Source organism: Fukomys damarensis, unplaced genomic scaffold (genome assembly GCF_012274545.1).
Source record: "Fukomys damarensis isolate Sample0158 unplaced genomic scaffold, DMR_v1.0_HiC HiC_scaffold_15, whole genome shotgun sequence".
In the NCBI taxonomy this organism is placed as follows: domain Eukaryota; kingdom Metazoa; phylum Chordata; class Mammalia; order Rodentia; family Bathyergidae; genus Fukomys; species Fukomys damarensis.
Genome location: NW_022900927.1, coordinates 13,180,952 through 13,195,611, shown reverse-complemented (window position 1 = coordinate 13,195,611; position 14,660 = coordinate 13,180,952). Strand labels below are relative to the sequence as shown.

The following is a 14,660-nucleotide window of genomic DNA, read 5'->3' as shown; positions in this document are numbered from 1 at the left end:
AGAGAGAGAGAGAGAGAGAGAGAGAGAGAGAGAGAGAGAGACAGAGAGAGAGAGAGATGGAAAGCAGATTAGTGCTTGATGAGGGTTAGAGAGGGGCAGTCACAGGAACACCTATAAAAGGGTAAAGCAGGCATCTGTCTGAAGAAATTATTCTGTATCTTGGCTGTGGTGGTGATGGTTCTCAAGTTTACATACATGATAAAAGTAAAACTTCCCTAGAACTAAAAGACCATACTCCCTGATGCACAAGTCCATGTACAACTGCTGAAATCTGAATAAGGTTGATGGCTTGCACCAGTGTCAACTTTTTCATGTTCCTTTGGTTGTACAAAATTGTCATCATGGCGCTAGACGCACGAAGGTTTGCGATGTGTTCATTTCCACGACGCCATTTAATCTATAATTACCTCAAACAATTTCAGAAAAATTACTGGATCTACAATATACTGAAAATAGAAAATATGTGCTTGGGTCCTTAATTCAAGAGCAGGGTAATAAGAGTCAAAGGCGTGGGGTGCGACGCCCCTGAGGTTATGTTTGAGAAAGAGGTGAAGCAGGTGGCCGCTGACCTGACTCCTGTGCTGGCTCCAGTTAACCTCGGGCCTGAAACAGGCTCGGAGGAGCGTTCAGCTTGAAAGCTGTGGAAGGCAGTGAGGGAGGGTTGAGCTCTGCCTCCTGGCCTACGATCTTCTTCTATCCCCACCCCCTTGCATCTCACCCCTTTAAGGAAAGTTGTAGGGAAGGTGGGATGGGTAGGGGAAGAGTAAAAAGGGAAAAGAAAAAAATGTGAAAGAATGAAAAGATGAAAATAAAGTGTTTGTAGATGGGCAGGGGAGGAGGGGGTGAAGGGAGGGCAGAGGTAAGGGGAAAAAGAGAATCAAGACTTGTCATGTAGAGGTACAAGATCCCAACAATGAATGTAACTGTACTGTATCCCTAAAATGTACCAATAAACTCAATTAAAGCTGAAAAAAATAAAATAGAATATATTTTTTAAAAATCCATTATGGAGCCTAGCAATGTAATAGGATTCAGAGGGGATCAGACATTTAAACCTGACCTGTGTCTGTGAACCCACAAATTTGCCCAGTCCCTGAGGTCTCTGTGATGTAGCAGATACTCACTGGTATTTGGAAATTATTATTCTGGGGAATCCATGGTAAATAGTTTTCAATTCATGTTGTTTTACTTATTAATATATTTCGGGGATAAATTAATTTCCAAATGTGTTTCCAAAAGATAGTGTTCCCTGTATTCCAGTTTTTCCAGTGCAGGCCAAATTTGAGTCAATCAACACATAAGCAAAAAACTGACTATGATATCTGCGAGAAGCCATTCAAGGAGCTCTATCCTGAAGGCCAGGAGTGATGGGGGACGGACGCAAGCAACCCAGCTGGAAACTGGTTAACTTTCTTCTTACCGCGCCGTTATTTTAGCAGTTAGTCACTGTGTTACTGAGACAGAGTTAGCTTTAAAACTCTGTAATCATAAGACCACTCAAGTGTGCATGAACAACAACAACAAAACCAAACCAAAATCAAACAAACAACCAAAAAACACAAATGAAAAATGAAAAGCAAATCCCACAGCTAGATCACTAGTATAAAAGTAAAGACACCTTTGCAGAACATTGTAATGACATTCTTGGTATTATGACATTAAAATTTTTTTAAGATTTCAGTGAAATTTGTTTTTTTTTTAAATGAAGGCTATTATTGATGGAAACAATATTGTATCAAGAGTAGTGATTTTGGAATCAACCTTTAAAAAACAGGTGTTTTAAAGGTAGAACTCAAAATACTATACATTAAGATTTAGGAGATTTTTATAGTTCAAATCATTTTTTCTTGGTGTTAAAAAATAGCTATTATACTTTAGATGGGGCAGCTTCTGATATAAATATTGACACCAAAAAGATGGATACAAATTTCTGTTTTTGTAATAAATTGTTTCCTTGGGTTTTGTTTGTTTGTTTTTTTACTGGGGATCAAACTCAGTACACTGTGCTTGTGAGGCAGACGTGATGCCACTTGAGCTGAATCCCCAGCCAATAAAGTTTTTCTTTCTTTTTTTTTTTTTTTTTTGGTACCAGGGATTGAACTCGGGTCCTTGCATTTGCAAGGCAGGCCACAAAACCCGCTGAGCTAAATCACCGGCCCTAAAGTTTTTATTTCTAAGGTCCATACTGTAGTCTACTTTCCTTCACTGTGACCATATACCTAAGGTAAGCAGCTCACGAGGGGGAAAGTTTTATTTTGGCTCACAGTTTTAGAGATTTCAGGCCATGGTCAGTTGGTGCTCTTGCCTTTGGTTTACATCCGACAGGGAGCATGTGGTAAAGAAAAGCCATTCCCTGCATGGCAGCTGGGAAGCAGAGAGAGAGCAAGGAAAGAGCCAGGGTGCAAACATCCTCTTCTAGCGTACGCCCTAGTGACTGCCTTCTTCTAGGCCACACCGAAAGGTCCCATCCCCTCCCAGTAGGGCCTCAGGCTGGCAGCCAACCTTCAGCCTCAGAGGACATTTAGGACCCCATAAAGGACAGTTCCATAAAAGTTTACCTCACTTTGCTCTGCCAAGTGAGCATTTGAAGCTCAGGAGAAGCCCCGTGTGCGTGGCTTTCAGAAAAAAATATTCCTGGAAGACATCAAACTGTTCAGCTAAGAGAGCATCGTTGAGAAGCAACAGTTTTCCTGATTTATTTGGCAGAATTTGTAGGCATGTACACACATGAAGCTTGCCAAAATGACTTTCTCATTCAAAAATGCATTTTTGGTCACTATTTAAAAATGGACCATAGCCGGGCATGGTGGTGCACACCTGTTATCCCAGCACTCAGGAGGGTTAGGCAGGAGGATCACTGTGAGTCGAGACCAGCCTGGGCTACATAGTGAGTTCCAGTTCAGTCTCAACTACATACTGAGATCCTGTCTCAAAAAACCAAAAAAAAAGGACCATAAAATCAGGGCATAAAGCAAGAAATGAAGTTTTAACTTGTCTGTGTTTTATGACTTTCTCTGATATTTCTACTGTATTATAAATATTCCTCATGTTGCTACCAGATATTAGAAACACCTTCCCAACACCTGGATGAACAATACATGTTTACCATTGAAACTGCCAAATAGAAAACAGATTAGGGATTATCCATTTCTAGTCCTGTCTTTATGCACCACATTAAATAATATTTCTTAACTCATGTCTGAGATTTCAAAAAAGAAAAACAAAATAGAGATACTTTGTCACCTTAAACTTTTGCTCTGATTTTCAGCCTCGGCGCATGATCCATGAAATTTGAAAATGTTTTTGAAAGAGAGTAGCTGAAGCTAAAGCAGATACTATAAAAATCGTGTATATCATTTTATCTTCAAAATACACCTGCATCATTTATATTGTTACATTAGAAGCATGTGTGCATCTTGTCTTGTCTAAATAAATTTTTATTTAGATGGGAACACAGTGTGTATGTGTTTTGTGTGGTGTGTTGGGGCTGTGTGTATGTGCATCTCCCACTTTATTTCTAAGGCCTAACAGTTGCAGAAGGAGGAAAGGTATAAATTAGATGTCACCTTTATTTGCTGTGATTTATTGAAGTTTATAATTACTTGGCTCCATGACATGGTTACCAGGTTCTTGATTAAAGGAGGTCATTTTGGTTGATGATTAAACCACTTTGAAATCACTGGAGAAGTTGATGTAACACACCTGAGTAAAATAGCCTGACACAAGCTGTCATTGTACTTGCTAGTCCCCATGATATCACCATGTTTTAAACTATTAGAGATGGCTGGATGAAAGTCTTTTCTACTAAAAGTCGTGGAGCATTTATCACTTCCAGCTGTCCGGTGTTAGCAGCGTTTGCTACTGCGGGACACCAGTCTGTGCAAAATCACTTTTAATGCTTTCACTTGCATATGTCATTTCAAACAAATTAATGCTTTAAGACCTATGGTACAGGCAACCATTTTCTTTTAAGTAAAATTGTTCTCATCAGTGTGTTCTCTGCAAATGATTAATTGCATCTCTTTTTGTTCTAATTTCTTCATAGTTACTATGTAAAATCTCTACAGTTGGGTGGACATTTTAAAACACAACTACAAATTTAGAATTAATCCTAGAGGCCATATAAACACTTCTTACTCATTTATTTTATCAACTTGGACCCTTGAAAAAAAATTGCCTTCCTTTCTATTGCCCAACTGCTTATTGGGGCATAATCATCTTGGAATCTCAGTCCAGTATTTTCATTGTAGTAGGACTCTACCGTAAAGAATGATCCCAACAATGAATGTAACTGTACTGTATCCCTAAAATGTACCAATAAACTCAATTAAAGCTGAAAAAAAAAGAATGAGCAAACAAAATCTATAATTAATTTCTAAAACTCCACATTCAAAAGATCAACCAAGCTTGTTTTAGAATCACTAAGTTATAAAATCCCTGTTTCAGTTTCTGATAAAATGTTTCTTTCCTTTTTTCTTCCTATTGTCTGTCATATGCTAAGAAAAAGTGATTAAAATTTTAAAAAATATTATGGGAAAAGATAAAATAAAAAACATTACTTAGAAAAAGGTTAAGTCACCAACTCTTGCGTTAACCTTCTCTTTGTGTGACTGACTCAGGAACTTTGAATCCTAGTGAAGTCAACAGGACAGCTAATCTGTTAAAAGTTTAGATTTCTGTGGTGTCTGGCATAAACTTTCACATTATGTTCTATAGTCCTTATATTTAAATTGTGATCCTTAAAAAAGTGAATATAGATTTATACTACAAATTATTACTAAGACAGGACAGGCTAAAATTAATTTTAAAAGACTTAATCAGGTTAATCACCATAACATAAGAATAGACATAAAACTTTCCTATAGTACATCAAATTTAGCATTTTGTTGTACACATACCTCAACACTTGCACACATACACACGCACACATAGGAGGAGATCCAGAAGAGAGACAAACTTGGATGGGCAGAAAAGATCAGAGTTCAGATCATCATAGTCAAATTGAAGAGGTAGCTTTTCAAGTATTTGGGGCAGAAAAACACACAGTCACCTCAGATATTTGGATAATTGGGTATGCTTTCCACTTGCTTTGGCCAAGGAAATCTTGCCACAGCAAAAACTAAAGATTCTGTCTCAGTCAGCTTTGGAGGATGGAGACAGCAAAATGGTCCTTCCTGCCCACATTGGCTGGGCCCATGACGGACTGGGCGCCATTCAGAGGCATTCTGACTGTACTCTGCACAAACCGCAGTAATACAGCTATTAATAGCAAAGCCTGCCCAGAAATTAAGCATGCCTCTTCCCTCTGAGAATCAAATTCAGGTCAAAGAAAAGCTATTAGGGACCATTTCTCCATAATTATTATATATTAAAGTTGAAATATTGAGCTGAATTGCATATCTGGTTATAATAAACAATTTGGAAAATGGTACATTGCTTCAAAGTTAGAGTTTAATAGTTCTGTTTTTTTTTTTAAATAAATGAAACGTAAAAATAGCCGCTTTTTCAGTTGCTACTGGAGTTTTAAAGAATATCAGTGATTTGAATTTGTGTTTCTCAATGTGCAATGAATGTAAATTGATTACTTCTGGCTCTCTGTCTTATAATCAAGCGGGTTAGTTTTTGGCCAACTGGAATTTCTTCTTTTGCACAGTTGACCTGTATCCATGGTGTCCTTAAATAATAATCAACAACTTCTTTATTTCTTTTCATGAGAAGGGAGGAAAAGTATTATAGGACTTAGGCGCTGTGAGCTGTTAGAGTCTCCACTGCAGTGCTGCATGTAGATTTATACATCTGTTTGCATTTCCTAGATAATTATGCCAGATAAGCCGAAAATTATGCCAAGTCAGTGTTTGAGAGCATGTACAAATAATGCATGATATCCAAAGTCCCATAATAAAAACAGTTAGTTTAAATTTTGAAGATAATTTTGACTTGTTGCCAAAATATTGTATTTTCGCAAGTATAATCTTTATACTATAAAAAATGTATTATGAATATAAAATAAAAACAATTTAATGGATTGATATAATCATGTTATAGTGTATTATAGTGAAATATACATTGTGTATTATATATGTTTATTACAGAAAGATACATCATTTAGTAAAGAAAATATTCAGCAGACAGTTTTAAGTGACAAGTGTTATTATCGCCATTTCACACATAGAGGAAACTGAGTCCAAGAAGGCTAAGTTACCTGCCCAAGGTCATACAGCCACTACTTAATAGAAGAGAGAGTTTTGAATCTGTAGTCTGACTTTAGATGTATATCAGAACTGCAGAGTCATTCTTGTAGCACAATATAGCAATGCTAATTTAGATATATTCAATAGCATAAAATACCGGTCTTTCTCTACTTCAGCAAGAAACGCTTATTCTTTGGACAGTCATTGATAATAGACTTTGCAATTTTATTTGTGCCTATGGTATACTTGTGGTAGACCTAATAGCAAGGGGAAGGCCTGGGAACTGAAGACCTGTTTTCTTCAGCTAGATAACTTCATACAGTTACACTCACAATAGCAAAACAGTAAATACAGTAGGTGATTTTCTTTTCAGCTTTAATTGAGTTTATTAGTACATTTTAGGGATACAGTACAGTTACATTCATTGTTGGGATCTTGTACCTCTACATGACAAGTCTTGATTCTCATTTTTTCCCCTTACCTCTGCCCTCCCTTCATACAGTAGGTGATTTTAAAGCTTGATTTTATTGTGCACTCTTTGGCCTGAATGTGCTTAATTGAAATTTTGATGTGTATTTTCTGCTTTCTTGAAACAACACATAATTCTTACATATTAAGAATAGTTCATTCATATTTTAAAATGTCAGATTGCAATGTATATAGTGATAAGACTTTCATATAAATTTCATTGGCAAGGAGAGTTTTAAAACATTCAACTATCACATTATAAGGCTAGAATGTAGGCAGATACCAATATTCCAAACATAATTACCTAAACTTAACTTTTCTCAGTTTTTAACTTCTTCAAATACAGGAATCAGACAATGTAATTTTTATTATACTTCTCTACCACAGTTCATGTATGGTACTTAGTTTATCACGTTAATTCCATTGTTCCCCAAGATGCTTTGAGTCATTGATAATTCCAAGGCAAGCTGGAGAGTATAAAACAATTTTAGATTATTTAAATTAGTTTCATTAATATAATTTCTTTTCAGTTATTATTAATCAAAACTAGACAAAAACCCTTTAGCTTTATTGCTAAAAAAAAAACCCAAGAAACGGCTTAATGATATAAAATTTCTTTCAAACAAAATTATTTTATTATGTACGACTGGTGTGAAGTCTGCCCTTTCAAGTTTCAGGACTGTAATTCTGTCCTGCTGATGGCTTTTGCAGGCTGGCTTTCCACTGCCACTGTCCCTTGCCACCCCGCCAACCCTACCAGGCTGCTGGGAATTAGATGAGTTTCTGAAGGGTATTTTGTATCTAAACAAATATGAATGAAGCTGCCTCAGGAAAAAGCTTTTACACTCCAAAGTTGAGTAAGAGATTTTGAAATCCTGTCATGTGGCTCCTCTAAGTCCCGCCATTTTTATTACTAGAATTACATGAAAAGTACTTAATGGAACAGGGAGAAATGTTGAAGGTTTGTCTGACCATTGTGTGTCTTTTCACCAAAGTGTGTTTCAGGACCCCCCATGTGCAGTCAGCCTGTGAATCAGAATGGCCCCTTCCGTCTGAGCAGCAGGGAGTGGCCACAGTCTCCTGCACCCCAGAACTTCTCCATTGTGTTTCGCTGCACAGTATCCTCTCACATGTGATCATAGAAGCTGGCATAAATCCAAAACTCTTCCCTAACAAATAAACAGGAAAACACTGTTTTATCAAAAATATTTAAAACGTGCTATTGTAATTTCTAACTGCCCACCGCCAGTCGTCAGTACTGATCAGTGTGTAGAATCAGGAAGGTGTGAGGAGGCTGTCTGAGGTTTATCAGCATTTCTTAGGGCCCTTCTGAAGCGCCAGACTCTTTATTTAAATGTGCATTGGGATTCAGCAAGTGACTGCATGTTTGCGTATTACAGGGATAGCTTCAAATCCACTTATATTTTAGAAAAAAAAATATATATGTATGTATGTGCTCTGCCATAGAAAAGGATGAAACTGTGTCATTTAGCATGTGGATTGCGTTGCAGGTCGTCATGTTAAGAGCCAGGCATAGGCAGACAAGTTCACTCATTCATTTGTGGAATCTCATAGAAGCTGAGAGGAGGTTGGTGGTTACCAGAGCTCAGGAAGAGTGGAGCTGGGGAAGGGCTGGGAAAAGATTGATTAACTTGGTTGTAGATGAAAGAAGCAACTTCTGGTGTTCTGTTATGTGATAGGGTAACTGTAGACATCGATAATATACTGTGTGTTTTTACATGTCAGCAGGAAAATGATTTGAATGTTTTCCAAAAACAAAGGATACGTGTTTGGGAAGATAGGCAGATTTATCCTCATTGGAATATCATACAAGTGTAAATATGTGTATCACATTCATGACATAATACCCTACCAATGTGTAAATAAACAGTCTCCAAACTGCTACATTCTCAGCGCTATCAGTAGCAAATGATTTGTGGCCTGCCGTCATGGTGGGACCCCTGGCATGAGTCTCCCAGAATAGGTTAGCGTCTGAGCATCAGCTCTCGGCATTCCTATCGGGTCTGGATAAACAGAGACGGCTTTGCCTCTCCACACACCCTGAGAGCTCCTCCTAGAGCGCAGGGTCGTAGCGATAGGAATATGACAGATCCCACTGATTCCTGGGTTGTACGCAGAGGGTATGATCACCCTAGCACCCTGCTCTGGAGGAGCTGAGGCAGCTCACTGTGTGACGTTCCCAGCCCCTTCTTCAGACCTAAAACCATCAACTCAAAAGTGAGCAAGCTCTGGGAATGTAGCAAACGCTATCAAAACCCTTATTTAAAGGGGAAAATTTATCTAAAATCAGCAATTACTTTTCTTATTTAAAAGGTTTAAAAGTGACCTTTATTGCCAGTTTCCCACAAGACAAAATTTACAACAAATTTTCAGTAGAGGCAAATTTTCCTAAGTAGTATTTCTTTTATTCTAATAACCATCACTGGAGACAGTAATGGCTATAAAGTGGCCTAATTCTAAGAACAAACTTCCTTATTGATAGAGAGATGAGATGGATGGTCATCTGTTCATTACACAATTTTCTAAAATAATATAATTGTATTAATGCAAACATCATTTTTAAAAGATCTGAATGACATACTGGAAAGGGTGTGGCTTTTGACATTAGGTAAACATAGATTAGATATCCATTCTAGCTATTTAATAACCTGTGGTCTTAGGCTAGTCAGTTTACTCCTGTAACCCTCAGATAACCGTTTTTATGAAAGTGGACCCTTAATAATTATGGTTTACACATTGCTCATGGAAACTATGATAAATATTTTCCTTTGTTTCCATCCATTTTGCCACTAATATGTAAAGGATAGATATAAAGATAAATATAACCCAGATACAATTTCTCATGCCCCAAGTACCTTTTACAAACTATTGCTTAATTTTACACCTATGTATGTGTTTGTGCGCGTGTTGTTTTTTTAAAGTCTTGAAGGCACAAGCATATGATTTATTAGGTTAGATTTGTAACACATGGAATGAAACTGCTTTCTAGGTTTGATTGGTTCTGTGTGTGTGTGTGTGTGTGTGTGTGCGTGTGTGTGTAAGGACTCCAGTTAGAACTCTTGTTTTTTAGAAAGTTACTGCTTAGGAGGGAGAGAGGCTCCATTAGGGCAAAGCTTGTCACTCCTGCCTTTGCTCCTCTGGAACTCCATCCTCAGTGCCTAGAAGAAGATAGCTCTTTTTATGTGTGATTTCAGTTTACCTGTCAAGGAAATGTCTAGATACCCAGAAGTCATGGCTTCCTGCCCAGAACTGGACATACACACTCTCCCTTCAGCACTAATCTTTCCTCTTGCAGGTAAAAACAGACAAGATGGAGAGAAAAACATGGTGGACCCCTTTCTCCCCGTCTGTGCAAGCCTGCCTCCAACCTGGTGACCGTTGACACTCACCATTTGTGTGAAAGCCTTTTTTTTTGTAACATATTATTCTAGATTTGACTAATTAACTCCATCTTGTAGCTTCTGCAGTTTGTTTTTCTGCCACAGCTAGTTCTTAGAGGATGTTTCCCATTCTGAAACTTCTAAACATACTTTGGGCAGAAAGATTTTTAAAAACATAATTATACAGCTTTACTAATTCCTGAAAACAATGCCTAGTGGACTAACCCAGTGCATCATGTGTATACTGCCAAGTGAAAGTTTTGTAGTTTCCTGTCCTGTTTTGCTTTAAAATTATGTATCTTAGAAGTCAGCACTTGAAAATCGTATGGAGAACTCCTGAGTTACAATACAATAGTTATTGCTGCTGTTGCATGAACTGTTTGATCAAGCAGGTAATGAACAATGTTGCTATCAGATTTACCAGTGTATAATCTTAATTAGAATGTAAATTAAGAGTGACAGTACTCCACCTGCTTTGTGAGTCCTAGTGCCTCTAAGATTCCTTGGTTGGAAGGGAAGATAAGTAGCAGTAAACAATGGAAGATAGACCTTGGCCCTGAAGGGTCTGAGAACAGTTCCTGGGATTGGGAAATACATTATGTGTACGGAAACACCATCTCAACAGCAAGGCTGGCTAAGCCTTTAACAACATGCAATTACGTGAAATTTGTTAACTCTTGCCATTAGCTTGGTCTTTGCATTTGGAAAAAAGAGTGAAATTTGTACTGGAAGGACTTGGGCATCAATGGGGGATTAAAAAATAAGTGCATGCAATTCTTCCTGGGACTGCTTAAATTGCACTATTTGAAATTGATTTCTTTTCCCTCTTTTGGTCAGAGAGACACACTCAAAGTTCTTGTTTCTTCACAAGAAATAATTTTGTTCTCAAATGGTCTTATATTGAGGTATGAGATACTATTTGGGCTTCTTATTTTTTAAGTCCAGAAGCTCCATCTGTGATTGAAAGAATGCTCAGGAAGGCTTTGAGGGATATGGATCTGATATCCTGCATAGTTTTATTTTTTAAATGGTAATTTTCAGGGAATAAATGTCTCTGGTTGAAGATGTTACCTATTTCTTTCTTTTTTAGTCTGTTACTGTCACAGAAGAAACTATCTTAGAATTTGGACCTGAAGTCTTTATCAATGTGCAGTTTAGTAAGATACTGTGTTTTTAAGTGTCTGTAAATATCACCATGGAGACATGTATATGAGTCATCATTATAGGCATCTTTCTACATAGTTCACATCTAAAATTAAACTGCCAAGACCAGACAAGAATTTATAGTTTGGGAAAGGGGGAAAAAAAAAAGAAAACATATGGCAAATGTGGCTGGTAACTGGGAACAGGAGAACATTCTTGTTTAAAAAACTATATCTTGATGTCATTTTTAATTAGGAACTAAGTCCACTTTTATTAATATCACAGGATAAGAAAACTACCAAACTCTTATCTCATGGTAGATATATTTAATATTTAGTTTTGTCTTAGTACAGGTTCAAAAATCAACCAGATCGTACAACATTAATTGGCACTTTATAAAATCATTGTAGAGTCATTGTCTTAACTAATTTTTAGGGCAAGACATTATCTACAATACTAATGGGACTTTAATGGACTTATTTGAGTAAAATTCCACACTCCTAATATAACTGATGTCTTTTCTCTCTCAGCAACTTTCATTTGAAATTATTTTGTTTAAAAAACAAGCATTGCTAATTCTGAAATGTTTTTCTGTTTTCTTAGCATCTTCAAACTTTTTGTTGGCATTTATCATTTTGGTAAAAATAAACATTGAACCGTAGGATATTTTATGTAGTGTTTTAGTTTTAATTACTTATTGGGGCATTACCATAGATAAAGATAATAATAAAATGTCTTTCCTGCTTGACAGCAATCTGGGTTTGGTCAGGTTTATAATAGAAGAATGTACTGTGTGAAGGGATGTCCCTAGAAGACCAGTGGATTAGGGTGGACTGCTTCAGCTGTAGTTGTTTGAAAAGCCAGCTATAGCATTTAAAGGGCAGGCCAGGGATTTAACTGAGTGGTAACACTGCCTGCTTTGCAATTGTAAGGTCCTGAGTTTGATCCCCAGTACCAATGAAATAAAGGGAGAGAGCAGGTCAGGCCTACTGCTAAGTGGTATCACCAACTTAGGTGATGCTTGGAGTACGTTCATAGCTGCTCTATGTTTTGCTGAATCTTAAGGGGTCTGAATTTCAAATTTTCTGCCCAGTTTAATTTATCAAGTTTTAATGTATTATTGATTGAGAAAATATGGTCAACTTATAATGTGTGAGTAATCACTATCTTTTCTCAAATGTTTCAACTGATTTTTTATGATGCTGTATTTTCTTTGTAATTATTTACATATGAATGAGAATTGAGTGGAAATTACATATATCTTTCATTAACACATAAAAATATGGACAAAATTCAGAAAATATTTTTATGGTGGTCAAGAAAATTGGGGATGCGGAAGCAGGGTGTGATAGTCCCAACACATATGCTGAGGTAGGAGGATCACAAGTTCAAGCCCAGCCTGGAGAACTGAGTAAGTCTCTGCCTTCAAATTAAAAAAAAAATTTTTTTTAAAGGGCAGGCTTGTAGCTTAGTGCAATGGCCCTAGGTTCAATATCCAGTTCTGTAGGAAAAAAATCTTGAAATACAGCATGAATTTATAAGTAGGTGATGTGTTAATCTTCATTAACAGATTTGATACAGATTTTTAAAACTGACCAGGGTATTATTACACTTTCAGTCTTATTTCCAAAATATACACTTGTTCCCAAGTTATTAATATTCTTCCCAATAAGAAAATTCACCAACAGAAAGTGAGTGATGCTATTTTAAGTGCAATATTAATAGTGCTATTATTCATAATCACATATATGTATATATATTTGGTACCAGAGATCAAACTCAACACCATGTGCTTATGAGCCAGGCACAGTGCCACTGAAGTAAATCCCCAGCCCTTGATAATCCTATTTTAAGTTACTACTTTTAGCATACTTATTGAAAAGTTCATGGGTTTAGATGTTAGCTGTGTGATTTATGGGTTGGATAACTGTGGTCCTTATGAGTAAATGGAATAGAAAGAGCATCTACAGCACAGATTTCTTTGTAAGAATTCTGAAAGAATTGACAGTGTCTCTGGTATAGTTCAGTACTTGACACAAGATGTAGTCTTTAGTAGCGCTTATAGTATAAACTCTCTTTTGTTATTTAGTAAAAATTTTATGTCATATAAGTTTTATGTTCTTGTGAATTTGTACCTTATTTCAACAATGTAGATAATCTGAGAGAATAATAGTGTAAACTTGCTGGTGTTCACTTAGTGCTTTGGAAGCCTTCAGCAGGCACACACAGTGGAGCCGTGTGATCTGAATTTACAGATGGACATTTTTTTTTTAATGGGGCACAGGAAAACCTGTGTCTTGTCCGGGCCCTGCACTCTACCATGAACAGACTGCCAGATGCCCCTGAGAATCTTTCTAGACTTAGCATGTTTTCATAAAATTGGCTTGACTGAGCTCTAAAGTGTGTGATCTGCATTAAAGATCCACCTATTTCTATTCTATGCTGATGGTTAATGATTGAATACCAAATTTGTTCAAAGCAAAAAGAAATTTAAAGAAAAAAAATATGGATGTGGCAAATGAGAATCCGCATTGAGTCACAAATAATAGAGGATGGTTATGATTCAGAGTAGTTCTCATAGGTTAAAAATGGTGGCAGAAACTAGTCTCACTAATTATTTGTAGACCCTTTGTAGCTAACTTCAAAGCCCTCACATTGTAGAAATAACAACAGCAAGGACTTTGGTCCATCATTTATCCCCCATAGGGCAGGTTTTGTGGGACATTTTCAATCAGGTGTCTCTGAGAGGCTTATTTAAAATCAGAAAGAAATGACATATGGGTGGAAAGCAGATATTGCAAGAAATCTGTGATAAATATAGATAAGGAGGAATAGTTCACGTGTCAGCCTCTGCCTAGGGAATACAAAAGATAGGCCAAAGGAAGTTACCCAAAGAACACTGTGATTTTGAAAGGGAAAAAGATGCAAAAAGAAAAAATCATTGAACTTTGTATGTTATTTTTATAAGAGAGGAATGCAGCAGCTGAAAAGACCCAACACAACCAGTGATGTCCGCTCATGATGACATTTTGGCAGCAGCTGGTAGAATCAGGAAGCAAAACCTACAGGTTGTATAGGTTATATATGAGCATATAAGATAAATTTTAGAAACTCCAGGATATGAGGCAGGGGGAGATAGTAATGAGAGATAAATATAAAACTGTATACATGAAAGCAAAAAAGGATGCCTAAAGTGACTTTATTTGGTTCTTTGTATTTTTATTTTTCTCCCCTTTCCAACTCCCTAGTTATTTAATGTTGATAAGAAGCAATGAGAAAATGACTTTGCCAGGGCTAGTCAGAAATATTTGAGTTCCTTTTATTCTCCCCTCCTGAAATTCATAGTAATTAAAATTAAAGAAAGAAAGGGCCAGGGATTTAGCTTATAGATTTCACCTCCTGCCTTGCAAGCGCAAGGACCTGAGTTCAATCCCAGGTACAAAAAAAAAAAAAAAAA

At 36.8% G+C, this 14,660-nt stretch overlaps 1 protein-coding gene across 4 annotated transcripts in view; it reads left to right on the top strand.

The window, feature by feature from the left end:
* Cntn1 (contactin 1) overlaps positions 1 to 14,660 on the top strand; it is a 395,948-nt gene that overhangs the window by 303,223 nt on the left and 78,065 nt on the right. Inside the window, exon 16 of one of the 4 annotated variants that reach the window (XM_010640951.2) lies at positions 9,976 to 14,612. The exons of the other annotated variants lie outside the window; for them this stretch is intronic. Within the exon in view, the coding sequence (XP_010639253.1) occupies positions 9,976 to 10,055 (80 nt within the window). The 3' untranslated portion in view covers positions 10,056 to 14,612. Of the gene's footprint in view, positions 1 to 9,975; positions 14,613 to 14,660 lie in introns of those variants that run through there. 4 annotated transcript variants of the gene reach the window in all.